This window comes from Bubalus kerabau, chromosome 11 (assembly GCF_029407905.1).
Source record: "Bubalus kerabau isolate K-KA32 ecotype Philippines breed swamp buffalo chromosome 11, PCC_UOA_SB_1v2, whole genome shotgun sequence".
Lineage (NCBI taxonomy): Eukaryota > Metazoa > Chordata > Mammalia > Artiodactyla > Bovidae > Bubalus > Bubalus kerabau.
In genome coordinates, this window is record NC_073634.1 from 64,338,098 (window position 1) to 64,362,540 (window position 24,443).

Sequence of the window (24,443 nt, forward strand, 5' to 3'; positions counted from 1 at the left end):
AGCAAATGAGAACTATATACACATTCCTGGGTGAAGGAATGAATTTTTAAGTGGAATTAAATCTTTTAATCATTTTGGGAGGGAGGAGATGGAATATAAAGGTAGATGTTAACATTTTATTAAGTATTTGTACTACATGTAGTGCTGTATTATTCTGCTTTGTATTAAGTAGGTTTTATTAACTATGTGATAGGAAGAATTATTTGAAGTCATATTTACATGTGACTTTTCCTACTATTATTATGCTTCATTATTTAGTAATTTTTATAAATCATACTCTGGCTATCATAATTAAAAAGAGAAAACTGACAATAAATAGATTGTGATGTCAGAAAGATGTTACATTCCAGGAGGCAGAATAAAAACCAGAATTCTTTAAGGAAATAAAGGAGAAAAAAATTACCAGATAAAGGAGAAAAAAATTACCAGAGACAGTATTAATTAGTCAATACTTTAAAAGGTTAAGGTGATATTTTATTGATAGTATATTTATAATAGATATGAGGCACTCTGCTTTAAAATATAGTATAACAACCCAGCCATGCTTTCACATTTTAGTAACTGTACTGAACTGTAGAATTTTGTCATTTTTTAAGTTTCAAAATGGTCTTCAGTAGTATAGATCTTGAATTTTTCAGTTCATGAAACTGAAAAAAATATTTAAATTTCAGCTTTGGCTCTAAGGTGATAAAAATGTAGTTGTGATTACAAATTAAAGATAATTTTGAAAGCAAGATAATTAACTTGGTGAGTTTAAACAAGATAAAATGATTTATGGCCATTTTATAAAATAATGACAATCTTCATTTTAAGCTACAATGTAAAGTGCTTTATTCTGAGATTATGTATTGTGGCAGAAGCTAAAACTGCCTTTTTTCTAACAGTGCCAGAATACAACCTCTTTTTCTTTTTGCACTAACAAGACTGCTTTACCACCACAGCCCACTCTAAGTAATTAAATCAATCCTTTGTACTTACCGTATTCTCCTCTAGTGACGGTACTAGATCTGATTATATGCTTCATGCATATTCAAAGTACCGCACTGACAGCTCTTTAATGAGCTCTTACTTAATCAGTATGAACAATGTTCATCTTGTTCTTTTTTTTCCTCATGCATTAGAGCTAGGAACAGTTGGGAAAAATGAAACATCCAGCATTCATTTGAAAAATATATTGTACTTTGAAAAGTGTCTAAGCTGAGGAAGTTGCATTCTGCCCTTTAAAAGTCTGATGGACAAATTGGATTACTAGTATTGGATTAAATAACAAATGGTTGGAGGAGAAATGAGAAAAGCTCACTGTGATCACAGGCTTTAATATTTTTTGTTACTTATAAAGCTAAAGGGGTCTTTAACCAGTTATTAAAGTCAGGATTAATTTGTAATGGTTCAACTTACTGCCTTTTAAAAGCTTTTTAAATTTAAAAAATTTTAAATCCCTAAAAACAATAGTATGATGATGTATTAGAAGAAAATTTAATTTTTTTATTACTAGGCTAAGTATAGATTTCCATCATTGTGTACTATCTCAGATAAGGAGTTAGTGATGATTTAATCTCAAATATGTTTTTCAGTTAATTTATATAATCTAGGTAGCACTGAATAATAAATCTTTAAATATGTGTTATTGTTTGGCTTATTCCCTTTTGAAACATGAGACTCTGCTCACTTCCTAATAATTAGGGAAGGTGCATCTTTTATTCTTATCTAGAAATCATAGGCATGAGTTAAACTGAAAATAACACAGTAGTACCACATCAATATTGTTGTTCTCAAGGAAGCAGTCTTCCATTGAAGAAAATGATGCTAATTTAAGAGAAGGCTAGATGCTTCTAGTATTATTGCCTGAAAGCCTGAATTACAGGTTTAGGTTAAATTCAAAACAAAGTTTTAATATGTGTATATTTTTAGAAACCACTGAGGTTATGAACACAAAAATTAAGTCTTTAATCAGAAAACAAAATATCATAAAAACAGCACCTATTAATATTGCACACATGTGTCATTTCACTGATCAAAAAGGCCTTCACCAGGGTACAATTGGCCTTTTTCCAAATTGCAAGCTTTTTCTCAGCTTTTTCTTTTTACTCTTTCTTCTTTTGTTGCTACCCAGGGATTTGTGCCTATCGCAGCCTATATCACATGACCAGTGTCAAGACATCACATGGTCCAAAGTGAATACAAAACCAGTTACCCTAAAAGAGAGATTAAAAATGCTGTAAAACAATAAAGACTTTTGTTCATACTCTAAAAGAATCTATCCCCGGTCTGCTTCATATCATAAAGTTTAATGGACTTTAATTTAATGAAAGCACCTATCTCTCACTCTTTTACAGACATCTGTTTTATAGGGATGCTCTGAAATACATGTTTAATCTTGCACACAGATCAGCTCTTTATATTCTATTTTCATTCTAAAACTTTCTTCAAATTTCTGTTAATGTGAAAATAGTTAATTATGTCACATCCATAATTTATGCAAGTATTACAAAAATGAAGTAGATCTTTGAACAACATGACAACAACAAATCAAGGGCCCTTATGTTAAAGGAAAAAAACCTGTATGTGTCCAGACATGGTATATACCTGTGTGTTAGACATAGCTACCTATGTGGTCTGGAAGAAGATATGCTAAACTGTAATAGTACTTCTGGAGAAGGGAGGTAGATAGGCAAATTAGAGAGGGTGGGGTTGGTGAAAGAGGACTTGACTTTTACCTCAATTATGTCTCTGTATTGCTTGAATGTTTTTTAATGGACTGTGTAGTGTGTTTGAAAGTTAAAAGAAAATATCTAAAGAAGAAAATAAAACTTAGGAAATTGACTAGGATATTTAGTCTTAGCCTGGGATATTTAATTTTTTTGTTAGATATTTAAGTTAACCCTATGAATCTATCTAGAAGTTGGACTGAAGTATTAAACAATGGCCTAGCAAAACAATAAACCAATCATGGATGAAATTCAGAAGAAAACAAAGTCAAAGAATTATAAATTTGACTGGATACAATTTGAAGGCAGTTTAAAGGAAGAAGGTGGGGTATTAATATTTTTCTCAAGTATGATTGTGGCCTACTTCTATATGAATAGTACCAAATATATGCTATATATTATAATCTTTTTGAGGGGAGGAGTAGTATAGATGATGGAATGACTGTTAGGGAAAATGAATTTTAAATGTGTAGTCAGTAAATTTATAACCTGACATTTAACGTCATCTCTCTGCTTAAATGTTTTCTCATTTACTGAAGATTATTATGTTCTTTTTTCACAGATAGATGTAAGTATTTTTGTAGCCTGGTCATTTACAATATATTTAAAATAATTTGCAAGTGTTCACCATATTAGGGATGATGAGTTCTGGAAATGTATATGCATGTATATATCTTTAGTTTACTTTAGGGGAGGAAAATAAGAAAAAAAGCAAGTCATTACAGGTAGAAGCTCTCACAAAATCTCTTGACTTCTCTGATCTTCCTGCTAGTCTTGTAATTCTCATAATGATTTTTTAATGTGGTTTTTAATTAATTAATATAGTTTTATCATAACCATATGTCTGTTAGCTTCATGAGTTCCTCATTGAAATATAATAACAAGTCAACCTCTGGGGAGGATTTAAAAGTTGGAACACTTTTTTTTTTAATGTACATTAGTATGATCTGTAGATATGTTCAGGGGACTGAAATATACATGCTGAATAATACCTCCTTTAGAGATTGGTTTATGAATTTTAAAATACTGATTCCTTTCTTCAGACCTTAATCTTATATATAAACTTATAAACAGTTTAATTTGCACTATTGGGTTAGCTAAAATATGTTTCATGTCAAAAAAAAAACACAAGACTTATGCTGAACTATTATTTGGCTTGTAAAATAGAAAAAACAGTAATTCTTCTTAAATTATAGGAAGGAACACAGAAGAAGAAGAAGCTATGATGCAGGAGTGGTTTATGTTAGTTAATAAGAAAAATGCCTTAATAAGAAGAATGAACCAGCTCTCTCTCCTGTAAGTACTTCTCACTGCTTGTTTTTCCTACGACATTGAGGAGTCTTAGACTTTCTATCATTGTCTTTCTTGGGATTTCATATTTATTAGGCTTAATTTTTTTCTTTCTTTAGAAATTATATTTTCTATAAAAATAAAATATAAAATACTACATAACCAGTTTTTATTTGAAGAGTAAGAATTTTAAAATAGAGTATTAGATACTGAAAAAATGTATGTATTATACTGAAAACCAAGTAATGTAAATAATTTTGGGGTTTAAGAAATCACTTGTGCACAAAAAAGGATGTTTGGTTTATATTAAGGAGAAAAAGAAATAAAACTGAAGTTTATTTAACATCAAATTTTCAGTTAAAAATTAAATAATTCTTAATAAGGACAAAAGTACCTTTGTACTCTGCAGATAATGTTACCCTAAATTTTGGGATAAAAGATTAATAATTTACACAGAAGTGACCTTTTATGACTCCAAGAATTACAGTAAAATGGAGACTAAACCAAATGTAAGCATTCTCAAGTCTTTAGCATTTAGTTCGCATAGGACTTAATGCTTGTCCCTTTTTCTCACTAGCAGTATTCTTATATTATGCCACCTAGTGTGGGAAGAAACATGTTTACATTTTTTTAGTGAAAACCTCTATATTTTTGTCATTTCTGCAACGCCTTAATAAAAGAATTATGAAGCGCAGAATTAATTTATCCTGATTTTTTTTATTGTCTCTATATTAAATTTGCACTGCTAGTACTTTCATGTTTCTCGTACTCTTTTCACATGGAGTTCTAGACAAAAAGGTGTTTATTGACAGTTATGAAAAATATTTTATGAAATAGCTTTATACCTGGCACTTAAGACAAAAAGCATTGAAGAATGAGATTACTTATCCACAGATTAAAATATACTTTTGTACAACTCAAAATTGAAGGAGAAAAATAATACCACGAGTAAGTATTCAACCTGAGGAAGGTTTTAGGTTTGTGTATCATTTGTTTTGAGTAGCTTAAAGTTAAAGAGAAAAGTCAGTTATGAGTCCTAAAATCAATGTAACCTAAAGGTTTTTTTTAAGTGTTTAATGATTTAGTAATTAGCATATTGATGAACTTTTGCAACTTGCCTAGGGAAAAAGAACATGATTTAGAACGAAGGTATGAGCTGCTGAATCGGGAATTGCGGGCAATGCTAGCCATTGAAGGTAAGAGACGCCATGGCCCAGTGAGGTGTGTAAAGTGTCAGTTGTCAAAGAGATTTAAAGAGTGTAATATACTTCGGTCTCACTAGGTGTGGTCTGACTAGGAACTACAGGAGTTCCAAATAAATGTCTTAGATTCAGAAACCATTAGTCATGTAAAACCTTAGGACCCTAATTCAGATCATCATTTGGTTTACTATTAAACATAAAATTGTAAGCTTAAAAGTCCATTAAATAGAAAATGTAAGTAGTTAAATGATTTCATTTTATGTGTAAGTTAAAGTTGCTTCCACTGCAGAGGTTTGAGAAAGATTTATCATTTTGATTTTTCACATTCAGATTCTAAATTTTACCTTAATATTTAACTGATGTCCATATAAATATGTCACTGTCCAGTCTGCTATAGCTCTTAAGATTCCAACTCTTATTAATAGTCAAGCAAAGATTCAGGCATATGAGATAAATTCAACACTTTCACACATTATATAAACTTTTAAATGAATAACATATATAGTAATCCTAAGGATGGTTCATAATATCAATAAACATCAGCTGGCTTAACTATGGCATTTATTATATATGGTTTTTTTTTTAATTCTTTGGTATTTTAGAATTCTGTTCTCCTTATACCTCTTAGTTGAAGATGTCTTATAGTTCAAAGATGTCTGCTTAAGAGCTAATCCTTTGGGCTCTGTAAAATGGACCTTTTGTCTAATCAATGCAAATTGATTTTCCTATTCTATATTGACCTCTTAACCCACTGACTGTCCATGGTAATTTCTTTCTTCACCTGATAAGGTACCTGATCTATAAGAAGTCAATTATAATTAGTTCGGAAACTAGAAATTTAAGTTCGTAAGAGAAAGTCAAATGAAACCATGTATTTTTAAAATAGTTTAATTAATATTGTTATTAAATAAAACACATACTGTTTATCTAAATACTATCTTCTACATTTATAGAAGCTTTATTTTTATTTTTATATTCCTAATATCATTTGATAAATATGACATTTGTATATCCTAATTTAGAAATTAGATTTACTTTATTCAAAAGGCTTCAGATAACTAATTTTCTTCAAGTGGCTGTCAAATTACACCACTAATGACTATAAAATTTGTCAAAATTATTTAAGAAGTTCCGTGAAACTTGCCATTGAAATAAAATGCACAAATATACTAAATGGTATTTTTCCTCTTGATATAATTTTTGTTGTGGTGGTATAGTCTTAGATTGGAAAGCTTAACAGTCATTTGAAAAGTAGGTATAGCAAATTCTATTTATATGTTATTTATATGTATAATATAAAATATATGTGTATATAGTATGTATAATGTATGTATAACTCTTATAGTTTATTCTTTATAGATTCATTATGCTCAATACAGAATATTACAATTTTTTAAAATTTACTCTCTCATGTATAGTAAGTTAAATCATCCCTAAGATGCAGCTTGATACAATACAGTTGACTTTTAAGGCAGATCCTGCTTCTATCCCCAAACCACTATTATTACCATATAGTACCATCTTTAAGGAGGGCCATGATACATATAAAAACATCCCAGTTTCATTGGCAACCTATCCCTATGTAGTAGACCTTCAATCTTAATTAAATAATCTAAAATTTTTCTGCCTGATCCTCTTGTACACATGGAAGAACAGTAGAAAGTATTTTTGAAAAAGAGGGAAAAAAAGAATGTTTTTCTTTCAGATACCTTTAATGCAATTGTTACTTTTTTGAGGATCTGTTCTGTTTTATTTTTTTAATTAATGCTATTGTCCCATATCTGATTGTGCCTTAAATCTCTCAGCCAGTTTCTGTTGTTGGTTGACAGGAAAAAGAGGCTTGAGGAAAGAAACAGCCTGTTGATTACAAATAAAGACACTTTCTCAGAGAAAGGCCTGCCCCACTAGCCTGGGCAATATGTGGCTTGGGCTGTCCTAGAGAAATACTGGTCATCATGAGTATCAGTTCTTTGAAGACAGTGTCCTCTGAGCCAGCCCTTAGAATGGACACACATGCAGTTCAGTAGTCTTTTGGAGCATTAAATCACTGCAGAAAAACACATGAACAGGCAACACTGATTGGTTTTGTTTTGCTTTCCTTTGTTTTAAAGTTCCTTTCTCTTTTCTTTCCCATCTCTTCTTCTTAGTAGCCATGAGATATTTTTCATAATAAATAAACTAAAATATTTCCAAATAAATCTGCTAGTGAAACCATTCACCAGGAGAAAGCACAGAATATTAATAGCCATAGCACAATGAAAGAAATATTAACAGCTTGGTTTGAGAGCAAAATAATAATAATAACATTCAATATATCCATTCTTCTGAGAATCCGTAATCACTTTGGCCTTTTTTTACCTTTTTCTTTTCCCCTGAGGTGTTTTCATTGCAGGAGTTTCACTCTACTGAGCTAAATTGCAGGATCCTTTAAGCTAACAAACATCTTTCATATACTTTCCTATAGTTTTTTTGTTCCAGATTATTTAATGCCCCCTCAGGAAAGATAGATTCATTTCTGCACACATTGGGGTGGGCTTTTGGAAAGTGGTGTGTTCATTTTCTGCACAAGAAATGGATCTTCTCTAGGATTTTGTACATCTTGATTTATTCTTGGCTTAGAGTTTGAAGTGGGTGCTCTTCTAAAGGGATTTATGCATAGGTTCACTATTTTTGTAGTTATGGCTTATATGATAAGCTTTTTATATTTAAAATCAATATGTAATCCTGTGGAGGAGCTTATCCCCTAAAACCCCATTTGTAAATCTATTTTAGCTTTGTTACACAGCACAGCCACAGTCTTCCATAGATTGATTAGGTACAGCGGTAGAATCCTATCAAATGGCCTGCTCTGATGATGATGCAAACTCTTTCAGGATTGCTAGTTGACTGGAACTAAAGATAAGACTTGACTGCAATCCCCCAATGTGCTCTTTACAAAACTAGTGTTAATTTTCATCAAAGTGCCAGGCTTATTTATAGTGGCAAGGTTGAAGGTTTACTACAAGAACTTTAGGTCCTTTCTATTAAAGTGTTTATAGGTATTTCTTTGCCTTTTTTCCAAGGTAATTATCAACTTCAGCAAATAAACTGAATCAGGGAATGAATAATTGGCCCTATATATAAAAAAAGAGTTTTTTGAATTAACGAAACAGCTCAGTGCAGATAGACATAAACAGAATCTCTTTATTTCAACACTTTGGCTCAAATGCAGCATCAAAACTTAATCCTATTTGTTGTGAGAGGATATGGCTTTTGTAGCAAAAGTACACTGGAATCTTTAAATTAATCAGAACCCACATTGTAGTCTGTCCAAGCCAAAGTCAGTGCATCTGGCTAGCTGTTATAGGTGAGTAATCCTTTCTTAAAATGTATAACAGGTAACACATAAACTTACATTCAGGCTTTAAAAACATGACATTATGTCTAGGTGAAGCTATTTAAAGGGGGATTTAAATTTTTTTTATTTAGGCCTTGAATATACAAATGTGAATCTTGATCAGTTTGAAAGGTGTTATTAAATTTTTTTTAATTCATCAAAACTTAACTTCTCAAATTACCATTGTGTATAAATTTACTTCTGTGAGAAAGCAAACCCAAAGTAAAAGTAGTTTTGCTGGTGTAGAATCTACTCACTGCACATAGCTTTTTTTCCCCCACAATTTGACTAATTATTTGTAGATAGATATTCATGTGGTAATGACAGATTTAATATGAAAAATCCTATAAATTTATGCTGAAATATTTAAAATTTAATGTCAGTTAAATTTGTAAGATGATGAAAATTACCTAAATATTCATAACTTAAAAAAATGTTTTTGTTACAGTTATGGGAAATGTCATTATTGAGCTAGGAGAAGATTAAGATTTTTTAAACTATTCAATACTTAAGGGACTAAAAATACAAAATTTTCTCTCTTATCCATATTGTTAAAACCTTATTTTAAAAAAAAATTAATTTTTGATATTTCTAATTATTAAAACCTTAAAAGTGGCTGGCCAAGTATAGAGAAGGAATAAGTTAATTAAGATTATGTGTCATTAAAATTATTTTCTTAGTTTAAAAAATTTTATAATTATCAACTTAATTATATGTCTTGAGTTTATGGTGGAGAAATTTTATTTCCCAGTATTAAAGCTCATCAAAATGTTTTGGAAGTAAAGAATTATAAATTAAACTTGTAATCAGAATGATTTCTTGAGGTCAGAAATGGAAAAATTAATATTTATCAAAGTTGGTAATCTTAATAATTATAAATTTAGTTACAAATCTTTTTCAAATTTAGCAGGTTTTTCTCAGAGTTAATACTTCTAGAACTATAGTTACCTGAAATCAGACCAGATGACCTTTAAGATCTTTCCAACCTGGAGAGTCTATTAATTTATCTCCTGTAGTAGAATGAAACTGATTAAGAACAAGAACCAGATTAGAAAATTGTCCAGCATTCCTGACCTCAGTTGCATTTAAATCTAAGGAATAAAATTGTGATAGATATGGCTTTTCTTCAGTTTTGGTGTTTCATTATTATTTTTTAAATTCTTACATTCAGAAAAAAGCTTTCCATAGAAATAGTTTCTTTATTTCTCTCTATGCAATTGAACACTTCTTTTTAAAATAAGAATGTAATGTGACCAATTATTTAATGTACCTATTTGTGTGATGTTTTGTATCAAATGAGGATAATTAATATATAGCATGTTTAATATATATGTGTGTATGTATTTGAGCTTATAGTGATAGAAATAGTGATAAAATAGAATATTCTAGTTTTTTGCTGCTATTCTAACCTTTATTGCACGATGATGCATCTAATTTTTTAATTTGTAAATACGAGATAGAATTCCCTCTAGCTCCATTTGCTTTCATAAAGCTGCTGAGCAGTTTGCTGTCTTGAATAAATTTTGCTTTGAAGGGGGTCGGGGGGGGGATTTGAACCAGCACATTCTTGTGCGGTTTGTGAAGATTCACATGGTAACCAGCGGTGTGCATTGTTAGGTTTATCTGAATAAGCACCAGCCATGTGAGTTTTAACATGATTGCCCAGGGCAATGGAGAGAGAAGAGAGAGAAACCAGAAAGGACTGCACTCCTCTGTTTTTTGGAAAGTGCATTTGCTGGGGGAGGGAGCTACAGGAGTCAGTGGCCAGGGTATTTCCCCCACCTCCCCCCCAAGCTGGTGTCCTGTTTCCCTTTAGGTCCTCATTTGTTCGGCTATCTGCCTCATCATCTACTTCTTCTTTTCATTGTTTACCTTCCTAATGAGGGAGGCGGGGTAGACTGGAGGTTGATTGACAGCTACAAGCCCTCGCAGTCTGGCCAGAGAGCAGTTGGCTTTGGTTTCAAAAGTGCTTTAAATGTTCGATTTGGTCCTGTTTTATTAAACGAAACTGCTGCTCATCTTAAGGAAATTATCAGACCAGCAAAGATTAGGAAATATATTATTGGGGCCTAAAATCTTCAAAAAACTGCCCCTACACATGGAAAGAGCACGGCCCATCGGATTTTCCAACCTTAACATGGGGTTTCAAAAATAAGTATGTAATTTTTCCTTTGCAAAAGTGCTTTGATTTGAAGCCACGCAGCAAACCTCTCCAAAAGAAAACTGGCTGTGATGCGATCGAGAGCTGCAGTGTAATATTGCAGAGCAAATTTATTTTTTACTTCAAAGAAAAATGCTAATTAGCCGATTCACTACTTTTAAAGTTATTGTGAAGCATATGGCGCCCAGTGTGAGATACATCCAACTGCTAAAATAGAGCGGAGAGGAAATTAGCGAAGAATGGGCTGTATGGAGTGAGCTTCGGGGTGGGGGAGGAGGATAGGTTCTCAGGCAGACTCTCTAGCCTTTTCAGGAGGATTTTATCGCCCATCTCTGCTTCCCGCCTCCTCATTTACCCACATCCCCCACCACCAACCCTCCGGCTGACCTCTTCTGGGCCTCCAGCTCTCCCTCCCCCACTTTGGCCGAAATCAGGTGCGCACCTCCGGCTGGCCACCGGCGCACACCTGGTCTCGTGAAGGCTTCAACCCGGCCATAGCAGTCTCTTATCTACGGAAAATACTTAGAAAGTAGGGTTTTAAGGGTGAAATCCTCACCACGACGGCCAAACTCCCCGTGAAACACTACTAGCTAGTGGCTCTGTGATATGTTTTGCAGAGAAATAAAAGGGAACTGGAAAAGGCGGGAAGGGGAGGGTAAGGTGGGTAAGGAGCCTCCTGTCCTCTGCAGACTGGCAGAAGACCGAGGCCCAGAAGCGACGCGAGCAACTCCTCCTGGATGAACTGGTGGCCCTAGTGGACAAGCGCGACGCGCTCGTCAGGGACTTGGACGCGCAGGAGAAGCAGTAAGTGGGTGGTGGGGTCGGGGATTTCTATCCAGAGGTCTCCAGTGGACCCGGGCAGCCTCTCCCTGGCCCCGCAGGCCCAGTTCTCTCTGGGGCTTGGAATTCGGAGCGAGAGGGGAGTGCCGCTCTGCCCTCCACGAAGAAAAATAATTTGGTTTCCTGTTTGATTTCCAGGGCCGAAGAAGAAGATGAACATTTGGAGCGAACTCTGGAACAAAACAAAGGCAAGATGGCCAAGAAAGAAGAGAAATGTGTCCTTCAGTAGAAACCGGACCAGAATCCTGACCAACATTTTATTAGCCTTGGGTTCCCCAGACCATAAAAAAAAAATTCATTCTCGTTGATTTAAAACTTTTAACATTTTGTTTGACTGGATTGTACTTCTTTACCACCACCACCCCTTTTCCTCCCTCCTTTCCAGATTTTGTACAGAACTCCAAAATAGCTTTGTTTAAGGGTTTTTTTGGTGTGAATTAATCATTTCCTTGAAATCATGTGAAGTAGATTTGCACAGACATCTTGTGAGTGATTGGTATTGGGAGTGTTCAAGAAACTGTTCAAAGAAAGAAAACTCTTCCCTCATTATTTTCCCTCATTTTTTGATGGAGGAACATTTTAAAACATTTTTGTTGTTGTTGTTGTTGTTAATAGCATAATGAGGGGTGGGAGGGGGCTTAAGAGGGAGGGATAAAGAAAATGTCATAAATGATTTTTTTCCAGTCCTGCCATATGTAACACTGAGTCTGTTACCTAAATTTTATAGTTAGATCATATTCAATTTACTTATTAAACTGTGTTCTGTTTACCAGTGGGATTTTCTGCAGTTGTTTTACATTTCACTGTAAAGATAATAGGAGTACTTCTCTCTGCTTTCTTCAGAGGGTGGCCTTTTAACGTAGCCTGAGACAAGTCCTGTGATTTGAAGGTGAGCAGTAAGAATGGGACTAATTGACATGCATCAGTTTACAAAGATAGTCTTATCATCTGAGAATGCACCATCTTTTTCTCTGGATAATTATTTATTACATCTAGCTTGGTTCCCACATTTTGTTGGGTCTCAAAATTGGCTCAAGAATGCTGTTATTATTTATTCTGTATTGATAAAATCTGTCTTGCCATTATTGAGTAAATCCAATTAATATTTTCTTCTCTAGCATAGCACTGTCATTTTTTGTGAAAATGGTTATCTGTTTATTTATTACAATACTGAGTCATATATAAATTTTCAATAAAAGCAGAAACTTTCTTACCTTAAACACTGCTGCTGCTTCTTTGTAATGAAAACTTGACATTGGGTTGAGAGAAGTTTTTGTATTCATAGGACTTTTCATGTGGAAAAAAAATGGTCCTCTTGAATGCAGGGCAGAATACTGGGCTGTATTTGGATCTGAATAAGTTTACACCACCCCCAAAGGGGCCCTGCTGACACACCAATGTGAATTGAAAAGCAGTTGGTCACATTTTCTTAAGCTGTGTAAACTAGCATGTTTTAAAGGGTCATCTCTGTTAAAGATTTGAGGAAATTTGTGAATCCACAGCACTGAAAAAAAAAAAAAAAGCTAATATGTTGTAATTTGCAGTTGTTATAATTTTGCACTCATATGAGGAATAACTATGACTTCTGATAACCCTCCAGACTGTAGGTGCTGAAATGAAAGGAAGAGGGGTTATTGTTGGAGGGGAGGAGGAGGGTGTGTGCAGGTTTGTGTGTATGAGATGAGGGAAAGGGAACTTTCAACAAGAAGTTCTAAGCTACAGAAAAAAACCTGGCGATTTTATGGTAGTTTCCATTACTCTACCAGGGTGACTGAAACAAAGCTCGTTCAACAAGCCTGGAGACAGAGAAAACAGTCCACTACCATTTATACGTTAGCCTCGATCATAATGCATACATATACATACAGATATTTATACCAATACACACAAATTCCTTTCAAAAAGTATGCCGCCGGCAGTCTCAAAGTGATAAAAATCATCCTAAGGTAGAATTTCATGACAAGAATTTAAGGAAGTTACTGCAAAGTTACCAGAACTAAATGAAATCGGGTATTTGCCCTCTTCATTTGAGCAGGAGAACAGAAAAAGCTACGCTCCCTGAGGGAAGAAGCTCTCAGAGCCCGGCTCTAACCCTAGGGAAACCGACAGAAGGAAACCTCCAGCCCGGAGGAGCCTGGGACTTGGGCGACCGGCGTCACCCACTCCATTTACACAGGATTCGAATTCCGGGAACCTTCCCTCCCGCGGAGCCCCGCCGAGAGGGGGCTCCCCTAAACCGCTCCCGACCTGCCAAGGGATAAACCTTCGCTAGCCCCAGACTTGCTGCCCCTCTCCCTGCCCCTCCTGCCTCAGCCCCGAGCCTCGCGGGGTTTCCATTCGGGCTGCTTTGTGGTGGCCGCACGCCCCGCAGCGGCCCCCGGGGAGCGGCACGGTCGGGCCCGTGGCGAAGGCGCCGCGTCCGGATTTCGTCGCGTGGTGCCCAAAGTCTTGCCTCCCGGGCGCAGGCGCGAGCCCAGCACGCCCAGAGGCCGTGGACCCGAAAGCCTGCGCGGCTGCAAAAGAAGCTGTGGGCCGGGGGATCGCCAAGGTGGAGGAGGAGGAGTGTTGGCAGCGGGCTGGCTTGGGCACAGCCCCGCGGGCCGGTGCAGAACTTCCGCCCCTGGCCGGGATCCCACGGCCCCGGAGCCAAACCCCTCCCCCGTCCCAAGTGTCCTCCAGAGTCTGGCCCAGCCTCGAGGTCACCTGGATGCTAAAGCCAGGGCCCAGCTCCCACGCCCCCTCCTCGGCCCGGGGGCCTTGAGCTGAATCCACCGGCTATCCCCAGACAAGGGCCCCCTCTTCCCCTCCCCGAGCTGCGGCCGTTGCTGGAACGGTCGAGGCTTCAGGCCCAGCGTCTCCCACCTGGATATTTGCCTAGCGACGTGCTGCCTGAGTCCTTTCCGCCGCATACAAGAAACTTTCATCTCAATCTCCCCCTTTTCACTCTCCTCCCTCTCCCCTCTCCTCTCTCTCTTTTTCTTCTCTTAATCCCGGGGTTTTACGGGTTGAGCATTAAGAAAATTCGCCTGCAATTTGGGATTAGATAAATACTCTCATGGGGGGGGGGGGGCGGAATTGTGCTACTTGATACCTCCCAACTTCCCCGAGATCGCGGCCGCATCTGGAACCGAGAGAGCCTGGCCCGCGTGGAGGGCCCTGGGGACCGCCAGAGCACATTCCAGCGCGCACAGCAGCCCCACCTTGCCGGACCTCGGCCCAGCGCCGCCGCTGCAGGCGAAAAGGGGCCGGGAGGAGGCGGGAGGACGAGGGTTTGGGAGACCCGGCACGCACCGAAGCTTGAGAGGACTAACTCAGGCACACAGCGCGCAGGCCCCGGCCGGGATAGCGCCGGGATAGAGGCGCGGAGCCGCAGAAGCTCAGGGGAGTGTGCCCAGCGTGCCGGCCAACTCTCCCCGGCAAACTAGTGCGCTCCAGTCAGCGCTTTCCCCCAGAACCGAAGGCGGGGGCTATATTTCGTTTCTTGCTTTAAATCTGCGCATCTCGGGGGCTCGGAGCCCAGGGTCTCCCGAACTATTCCCCCGCGGGGGCCTGCGCGAGCCTAGGGTGTGTCCCCACTCGAGTCAGCGCTGCGCTCTGCGCAGTTTCTTTTCCTGTTAAGGCTTTATCTTGTTCGTGTTTTTCCTTTTCCCTCGTTCTTTTATTGTTTTTGCTCTCTCTTTCTCTTGCTTTTGTGAATGGGTCGCGGTGTCTTTGTTCTGGAGAGAAGCGCCCGTGTCGCTGACTTTTGTGAACCAGAAAGGGATCTTGTAAAACCTTTTCTCCTTCATACTCCCCCCCGCCCCACACCCCTCCTCTTTTGCCCCTTTGATTAGATGTTCCTTCATCGTCAAAAAAAAAAAAAAATGTAATTTCGTTAGTCTGGCGGCCACTTTCTTTGAACATTAGCTCGCTTTCAGCTCCAACTTCAATTAGAAGGAGTTGATTTTGAGAGATCAACAAAAGAACCGACCAAAGCCTTATTAAAGGTCCTAAGAAGATCTCCCGGGTTCTTTGAGAAGCAGTTAAGGAAACTGTGCCCTCCATCATATTCTGTTACCGTATTTTATTCGGACTCCAAAGGAAAGTGTCGCTTGGGGGAGGGGAAGCACTTTGATGAGCGGCGGCCGCGGCCCCTTTTCACTCAGCGGGCTCCCCCGTCCTTCTCCGCCACCTCCTCGCCCCGCGCCCGGTGCGCTCTCGGTGCCCTACCCCGCGGCCCCGCAGCGCTGGCGCTCCCCACCGCGAAGCGCCCGGCAGCTCCTAGACTCTCCCTCACACTTACTCCGGTTCAAACTTTTCACTCCGCCTGTTGAGGTGGAGGGGAGGGGGCGGGGGGAGATTAAGAAGAAGCGGTAGGAATTCCTCGAAAGGGGGTAAGTAAAGTCGGCCTAATATTCAGGAGGAGGTGCCATTTAAAAGAATTGCCTTACTCAGTGTTGGGGCGCAAACACTTTTTTTGCGCTTTGAAAAGTCCACCCAGGTAGATGTGTTTTGAGAAGTTTGTTCGACTGGGAAATGGGCTTCGCCAGTACGAACTATCCGGGGAGATCGCTCAAGGAGGCTCCGGCGGCATGAAGAAAGGAAATTGAGGGCAGGGTCTGTGGCCACGTTTTCCACCAGACTGTCCCTAGTAAAAGGAGCCAGTGTGAAAGACAAAGTTTTCTATCCAAACCTTTCGATTCAGAAGTACAGTGTATGTGTAAAGGGGTGGGGACGCTGGGAGCCGACATTTCAAAAGAAGCTTTCACGATTTGCAAACACCTATCGTGGGGACTGGGAACTCCAAGAGACGTCGAAGAGCAGGTAAGTGGCCGTGCCTCCCCTGCGGGTGCCGCTCAAGGGCACTGGAGTCCTGAGTCGCCGAGGCGGGATCTGCGCACTCGGGACTGCTCCCGCGCTCAGCAAAGTAGCCCGGACAGCACGAGTCGCCCGCCGCGTGGGTCTGCGGGTGGTGGCCCGGTGCATGAAGACTCTGGGGCCCGCTGCGTCGGGAGAGGGGGCCGGAGGCCCGTTCCCCTCCAGCCCGCAGCTCCCGGCTCCTCGCGCCCATCGGGTGGCGTGCCAGAGAGCGAGGGAACCGGTTCTCCAGCACCTCGCCTCCTCTCTGCCACTCCCTCCAGGGCGCCAAAAGGGCGAGAGAAGGGCGGGGAGCCCCGGGGCGGCCTCAGGGCCAGCGTTTCCCTCCGCGGCCCGGGCTACCGCGCGGCTCTCGCCTTGCCTGTCTTGCTCTGCGCTGCGTTTGCCAGTCTAGCCCCGGAGTTAGCGCGCGACCGGGGCGGGGCGGGCGGGCGGTGAGGGCGGGGTGCAGGGGGCGGGGGAGGGCGGGGGAGCGCGGAGGTAACCCCCGGCTCGTGCTGCCATTGCCCGGCTCCCTGTCACTCAGCCCGCGCGGGGCCGGGGATTGGCAGCCTAGCCCCGTTACGCACTCACCTCGCGTTCACATACCCGGGGAGGGCAGTAGAAAGGTGATCAATCTTCATCAGGCTACATTTCCAATCACCTAAACACCCCGGCGAGACAAGCCACTCCGACAAGGTAACTCGCTTGATTTATTTAGTTTGCAAAGTGCCTCTGCAGGACTTCCCCAGCCCCCACCGCCTCCACGCTGCACGGAGTGCCACGGCAACCTCGAGCCACCTCCCAGCTCTGCCCCTCTCACCCCCACCTTGTCCTTGCGGCCCCCTCGGTGCGGTCCCGGGCGAGGCACTGTGTAGGGAGCGTGTGGGGCTTTGCAAACAAAGTGTCTATGCAATAAAGTGAAACCTGGAGAGACACGCACAAAGCCACTAGAAAGAAAGAGAAAGGGAGGAGGGAAATTGGAGAAAGAAAGAAATCCGGCGGGTCCCTGACCCACCGCCCGGCCCCGCGGGTAATTCCTGTGCCGCTCTGTTTTGCAGGTTGGCCTCCCAGAGGGTCTGTGTGAGGGCGTGAGGTAGATGGTGAGCGGCCCCGGCAGCTGAGGGCAGGTAAGGAGAAAGCCGCTGGTCGCCCGGGACTCTGGGAACGCTTCGGTGGCTCTTGCCTCCCCTTCCTCAAACGGGTCCCCTCTTCCCCGGTCCCTGGCATGGGGGGGGGGGGTGGGGGGCGGGGCTGGGAAGCCACCTGGCTCCCCTCTTGCTGAGCCGAGGACCCCGGAGCTCCGCTGCGGCCCCGCACCCCTCCCCCGCCTCCTCCGAAGTAACCCAGCTGAAGTGCTAAGTTTGAAGAAAGTCTTTGAAAACTCACATTGCAGTCTAGCAGAGTCGCCACAGCTGAGTCCCATTCTCCCTTGGGCCCGGCTCTTTCCCTTTTGTCGCCTTCCCTGCAAACCGACTTCTCCCGGCCCAGGCCGTGGGTCCCTGGGGAGAGGAGCGGGCGACTTCTCTAGCTCTTAACTTCTTTCTTTCCCTGAACTCTTCTAGCCCGGGTCCCAGGTCTGCTTTAAGTTCCTGTGAAGCGGGCTAAAGCGACAGGTCCCCTGGGGTCTCCGTCCCACTCTTCCAGCGCTACTTCCTGGTTCCTGATTGTAGCACCTCGGTTTGGGGGACTTGGGGAAGCCAGGTGTCGACCTTCCTGCCCGGGGCAGCGCGAGCTACGCCGCAGAGGCCTAGTTCTCTAGTCTGGATCGGGTCCTGGGGCGCCGGTTCAGCTAGTAGGATAAGCGGGAAGCGCACCAGACCTACTGCACTGAGGCTTCCCAAATCCACCAGACCCTTGGGGCGCTGGTCAGGTCACCTTTCGACCCCGGCCAGGACCCCATTGTCCGCAGCCAGGACCGGCTTGCTCTGGGGAAGCATGGCCTGCGGCTGTGGCGAGGTGCGGGTGATCTCGGGCGGCCTGTTTGAACTAACACCTGTACGATGGCGCCTTCTGGTCACCTCGGCCGGACCTGGGCTCGAATCGGTGGTCGAAGTGTGGGTGGGATTCCGGGTAAGCAATCTCTCAGCGGCCAGGCACCGAGAGGTAAACCGGAAGAGCGGCTGTGGTCTCTAGGGCCTGGACCCAGCCCCGGAGACTCTGGAAGGAGGTACTCTACTCAGTGGGCAATGCGTCCTGGAGAGGCCCAGGTGCCGCGAGCCCTCCGCAGTGCCTTACCTTGACTCTCTAGAGTCTACCTGTCTGTTCCACTTTCAAAAACATTTGAAACAAAATGAAACAACCCCTCATGCTCTGGGTCTCCTGCCGCCTTGAGGTCGAGGGGATGTTTGCTTGTGTGGTGTGATGCCTTCTCCCACCCGAACAGATTTTTGCCTAGTCTTGGGACCTAGCACACTCTGCGGTTTGGGCTCTGACCTCCCAAGTTTGCCCCTGATTTTAACCTCTCCTCACTCCTAGCGTCGCCCTACGAGTGTCTGGCCCATTCCAAGCCCGAAAAGAGGTGATAATGATCCAGAAATTTTACTTTTCAAAGAAGCTGTGGTCTTTGGGCTAAGGCCTTATAGAGCCGAGTTTTGCACAGATCCATAGCCTGCGTCACCTCCCCATCCTGTACTCCTTCCTCCGGCAAGACCAGGAAGCCGTGATGTCTTGGAATGACGGTTTCGGTGTGTCTTATGTTTCCATAGGCCGGGCCCCCAGAAGCCACAGAGATTGAAGGACTGCGCAGTGGGAGCCCCGCACTGCGCCTGGCCCCCGGCCCCCTGGATCCGTCGGGGCGCCTCCACCCAGCTGTTAGCATGATGTCTTACCTCAAACAACCCCCATATGGTATGAATGGGCTCGGTCTAGCCGGGCCAGCCATGGACCTCCTACACCCCTCCGTGGGCTATCCGGGTGAGCATCGACCCCCACACCCTCCTCCCTTAGAAATCTGGGGAATCCCCAGCCTCTGGGTTTGAGCACAAATTTTGTCCCAGATTAGGCCCAGGGAACCGGTTGCCTAGTCTCTACATTGCAGGGCGCGCTGACTCGGAGGGCAGATCCTGGTCGGGAAGTGGGGCCGGGGTGGATAAGACGTGAGACGTGAGCCCTCAAGCCCGGCCACACTGGCAACTTCTCCCCAGTTGTCATCCCACCGCCAGCACAGGGTGCATTTACCCACAGAATCGTTTTCCATGGGTGGGGTGTGTGTGTGAGAGAGAGATCGAAAGAATCTATGCCTTTCCTCCTCAACACTGAACGAGGAATATGGACACTCGCTTAGCCCTGACAGGAAAGGCCGAGCTTGCCTTATGCAAAGCGACTGGCTGAGGTAAGGCAGAGGGATTCTCCCTCCATAGTTAAATTGTCCTCTAGATGGGTGGCCTGCACCAACTTCTGCACTGTTGATGTGGACGACTTGAGCCAAATCCTGGCCTTCTTGTCTAGGTTCCTTTTCTTCACCTCCATTCATTACCTCGGAAAGTGTTTTCCAGGACATGTTTCGGCACACCCCTTCCCCACCCTCCAGTCAGGGAGAGTATTGGCAGGGCGGGGGCAGCGAAGGAAGCAAGATTGTATAACTTCTCTTCCTTTCTTAACCTCTGAGAGGCAGGGAAGGGGGCAGCCCTGGAGTGTCGGAGACAATCAGGAGTGTAGGTGTGCCGATCAGGCACACCTGCAGTTTCTCCCACCTGTGGCCTGTCAAGCTCGCCTCCCTGGGGAGTTCTTTTTTTTTGCTCGGAGCTCGGCTTTCTTTTGCAACGACCTGGTCCAGGGCCTGCCAGGGTCCTGTCCGTATCCTCTAGCGCGAGTCCGCTTGGCCACCACTGACCCGACGCTTCCCCGCGTTTCCCTTCAGCCACCCCGCGGAAGCAGCGACGCGAGCGCACCACCTTCACGCGCTCTCAACTGGACGTGCTCGAGGCGCTCTTCGCCAAGACTCGCTACCCAGACATCTTCATGCGCGAGGAGGTGGCGCTCAAGATCAACCTGCCAGAGTCCAGAGTTCAGGTGCGCGCGCGGGGGGTTTCCAGGGTCCGGGGAGGGGTGCTGGGGCTGGCTAGAGAGGGCCCGGTTGAGAAGTGGTCTGGTGTGGGGGCGGGCTTACAGGCTGGGCAGCCCCTCTCAGACTCCCCCTAGCGCTGGGCCCGGGCCTGGCAGAGGGGCCAAAATTAAAGGAACTAGCTTAGAGCCCTGAATTGGGCCGTTGGCCCCGGGGCGCCTCTCCGAAGTCTCTTTTAGGATTGCAGGAGGCCAAGCCCGACACTTGTCCCCTGCCTCTTCGGCCACCCCAGGGCTTGGCAGTTTCCTACCGGGTCTTGAATTCTGCCTCCGCCCTGGCCTTGCATCCCGGGAATCCTGGAAATGAAAGAGTGGGGCTTGGCCAAAGCCTGGTCCCCTGTCTGGAAGTGTGCCCCACGGGTGGCGGCAGTGTGATTAGACCTTTTTCTTTGCTCTGAGAGGATGCTGAACGCAAAATCTGGCTACCAGCTTTGCTGTTTCTGGGTTTGTGTGTGTGATGAAAGGGCCCGGAAAATACTGATCGGATCATAACTCAGAACTCTTCTCAAAGGCCTTTTATCTTGCCATTTTCCTCCCAGAGGCTCGAGAGAACAGGAATGCCATGTCTTGTACCCGGGCCTTCCAAGAGGAGTGAGAACTTTATGACTGTCTTATTTGGTTCCCCACTTGGAGCCAAGAAGTTCAACGACATTCTGTTCAGACTTCATTCCGTAGTCCCCCTCTAATTCAGCTTCCTGCTCCCACCCAAATTCTCTGCCGGCCCAGCACCAGGGCTCCGTGGGGCAGAGTGGTTCCGGCTTAGACTTGGTGACTGTCCCCCATTCCGCGGCGTGCTCTGTGCCTCGCCGCAGTTTCCCGAGCTCTATTCACATAAGACAGGGCCTCCATGCATTCACAGGTCTGTTGGGAAGCGGCCAACAGCAGCAGTTTAGAGATGGCTGAACTTTTGGCTGGACAGACACAAATGTTCCGCCCTCCGACAGAGTTGAGCTGGGGGTGGGGGTGGGGAGGTGCACATCCCTACTTTGCCAGAGGAGGGTCTTTGAGCAGAAGGACGAGGGAGGGTGGAGCAGCGAATGCAGGGTCTGGCCGGGCCGGAGATGGGGAAGGGTGGAGGCGTCGATCGGAGAGGGATGCGGTTCCTAGGCCAGAGTCGGTCCAAGAGGCAGGGGAGTGGCAAGTTCTACTCGCCCCCTCACACGCTCTTCCCCACTCGGCCTGCCGCAGGTCTGGTTCAAGAACCGCCGCGCCAAATGCCGCCAGCAGCAGCAGAGCGGGAGTGGGACCAAGAGCCGCCCAGCAAAGAAAAAGTCGTCCCCGGTGCGGGAGAGCTCGGGCTCCGAAAGCAGCGGCCAGTTCACGCCGCCTGCTGTGTCCAGTTCCGCCTCGTCCTCCAGCTCCGCATCCAGCGCCTCAGCCAACCCCGCGGCGGCCGCGGCTGCAGGCCTGGGAGGGAACCCGGCGGTGGCGGTCCCGTCGTCGTTGAGTACACCTGCTGCTTCCTCCATCTGGAGTCCGGCCTCCATCTCGCCCGGCTCAGCGCCGGCTTCAGTGTCGATGCCCGAGCCTTTGGCTGCACCCAGCAACGCATCGTGTATGCAGCGCTCGGTAGCCGCAGGAGCCGCCTCGGCCGCAGCCTCCTATCCCATGTCCTACGGCCAGGGCGGCAGCTACGGCCAGGGCTACCCCGCGCCCTCCTCATCCTACTTTGGCGGCGTGGACTGCAGCTCGTATTTAGCGCCCATGCACTCGCACCACCACCCGCACCAGCTCAGCCCTATGGCACCCTCCTCCATGGCGAGCCACCATCACCACCATCCCCACGCACACCACCCGCTGAGCCAGTCCTCAGGCCACCACCACCACCACCATCACCACCACCACCAGGGCTACGGCGGCTCGGGGCTCGCCTTCAACTCTGCCGACTGCTTGGATTATAAGGAGCCTGGCGCTGCCGCCGCATCCTCTGCTTGGAAACTCAACTTCAACTCGCCTGACTGTCTGGACTATAAGGACCAAGCCTCATGGAGGTTTCAGGTCTTGTGAGCCCAGGAGTGGGAGGAAGAGGAGAAGAAACGCAACTACCTGCGCCCTCCGTGATCCCCGTCCTGTTGTTGCTGCTGCTGCACCGCCCGCCTTTGCCTCGGCTTCCCCAGACCCGAAATTTCATGCCCCCAAAAGATGCCCATTGCTGCACTGCCGCCCTCATCTTTGTGCCACTTGCTTGGGGGATGTGCAAACCCTACCCACCCCTTGGATGGGGGGACCGGTGCTTCGGCTTGGCCAACAAGTTCTATCCGGGAGAGCTGTGTGCTCCCCTCCTCAGCCCCCACCGAACTCCCAAGTCGCCCACTTCTAGTCTTTCTGGACAGCTACTATGTATGCACTTGCAGCCTTCGGAGGCTCTTCGCTCTGTCTTGCTGTTTGAGCCCTACACTTTAATTTATTCTTTCTGGACACTGGAGTCACTAACTGGCATGTGTCTGCCTGTTGGGAGTGTACCCACACTCTACTCCAAATCAAAACAACCACTAAGCGTTTCTCGCCTGCAGACTGCCACCCCTTCAGCTGCCCTCAGCCCAGCTCCCCGCCTGCAGGCCAGAGCCTCCTGGCGATTCCTCCTCTCCTGCGCGACGCGCTCGTGGGAGACCCAGGGGAGGAAGGTCCTTAGCCTCTCGCGCACAGCCCCGCCCTGCGTAGAACTGGCCCAGGCTTCCGCCTCGGCGGGAATGCTGTATATAGTCAGGTCCGTTCCAGGGACCACTTAAACTTTTTAGTTGCTGTTGGTTGAACTGAGCATATCTTGTCTTAGAGCCCAAGAAATAGATCTTTAAGATATATACAGCATATATATATATATACACACACATATATATAAAACAAAAGCAAAAAATATTTCCCTCTGTCCCCTTTCCTCTCTTTCTCAAACGATGGCGCGTTTACTTTTTCAGTTGTTGCAAAATTTCCCTGCCGTCTCACACCTTCTCCCTCTGTGTATTTATTAAAGAAAATCGTTTGGTTTTAGGAAGCTGCGCGCGGAGAATCCGGAGGGTCCTGGAGTCTGAAGGAAAGAGTCAAGTCAGGGCACAGGGGAGGGGTTTAGGCTGGGAGGGGGCACAGGACTGAGCCCTTCACCAGGTCTAAGCACAAGGTCGCAGTTCTGGTTTAGAGACCAAAACCAAAAGAAAGCAAAAAGATAAAAAATAGTATTATGGGGGGAAAAAAAAAAACAAAAACCCAGGCCCCCAAACCCAGGTTCAATTCCTCCGTCGGCTTCTCTCTCTTTAAACAACCCTGTTTTGTCTAGTGAGTTTTTAGTGCACCTTCATTCTCCGAAATCTACGGAGAGTCCACGCCTGTATATCAATTTTGGCTTTGGCCGTTTCGTCCAGTAGGTGGGAAAGTAATTTGTAAATTTGATTTGTCCGATGTGAAGATCGCAAATTACTTGTTGAAATGTAAGGCAGCCCTTTTCTCCCCCCCTTTATCTACATTATTTCCCGAAAATAAATGCAAATTAATGAACGGTTTGTCAGTGTTGCTCTTCTGCTTCCAGCCCAGGTCTTGGTCTTGGGTGGGTGGAGGGAACTAAAAAGAGGAAACCTCCGTGTTAATAACCCGCGTGTTAATAACCTATGTGAAGCTTCAGGCCAAAGAAACGCTCTCCTAGAGAGGGTCCCCCCTCCCACCCCCCGCGTCGGTCAGCCCGGCCTCTTTCCCCAGGCGTTTTGACCCCGTATCCCCTCTCGCCATCGCGGACAGAGACAGGTGTCAGGACTCAATTCCCAAAGCAATTCCTTTCTCTTCAGAGGCAGGAGCCTGGCACTGATTTCTTCACCCTAATTGCCGCCTGCACCAGAAAGAAGAGGGGGAGGGGAAGAGGGTCGGGAGGCGGGAAGGGATAGCTCTGTAATGCTCTCAGAGCTGAGCCAAAAAGGAAAAGAAAACAAAACGACAAAAAAAAAAAAAAAAAAAAAGATCCGTGTCTTGCATGTTGGCAACAG

At 44.7% G+C, this 24,443-nt stretch overlaps 2 protein-coding genes across 26 annotated transcripts in view; both read left to right on the forward strand.

The window, feature by feature from the left end:
* Positions 1-12,797, forward strand: part of EHBP1 (EH domain binding protein 1) — a 583,640-nt gene extending 570,843 nt beyond the window's left edge. For all 24 annotated transcript variants that reach the window (XM_055540421.1, XM_055540420.1, XM_055540419.1 and 21 more), the window contains 4 exons: positions 3,905-4,004; positions 5,121-5,194; positions 11,427-11,541; positions 11,716-12,797. In XM_055540421.1, the coding sequence (XP_055396396.1) occupies positions 3,905-4,004; positions 5,121-5,194; positions 11,427-11,541; positions 11,716-11,806 (380 nt within the window). In that variant the 3' untranslated portion in view covers positions 11,807-12,797. The remainder of the gene's footprint in view (positions 1-3,904; positions 4,005-5,120; positions 5,195-11,426; positions 11,542-11,715) is intronic.
* Positions 12,798-17,017: 4,220 nt separating this feature from the next.
* OTX1 (orthodenticle homeobox 1) lies at positions 17,018-23,969 on the forward strand. Of its 2 annotated transcripts, none has more exons than XM_055540444.1 (5): positions 17,018-17,112; positions 17,475-17,543; positions 19,122-19,329; positions 20,276-20,427; positions 21,667-23,969. In XM_055540444.1, the coding sequence occupies exons 3-5, from the start codon at positions 19,233-19,235 to the stop codon at positions 22,483-22,485; spliced, it is 1,068 nt and encodes a 355-aa protein (XP_055396419.1). In that variant the 5' UTR covers positions 17,018-17,112; positions 17,475-17,543; positions 19,122-19,232; the 3' UTR covers positions 22,486-23,969. The 2 variants fall into 2 exon arrangements, with proteins under 2 accessions (XP_055396419.1, XP_055396420.1); XM_055540445.1 differs by lacking the exon at positions 17,018-17,112 and adding an exon at positions 17,218-17,263.
* The last annotated feature ends 474 nt before the right edge of the window (positions 23,970-24,443 follow it).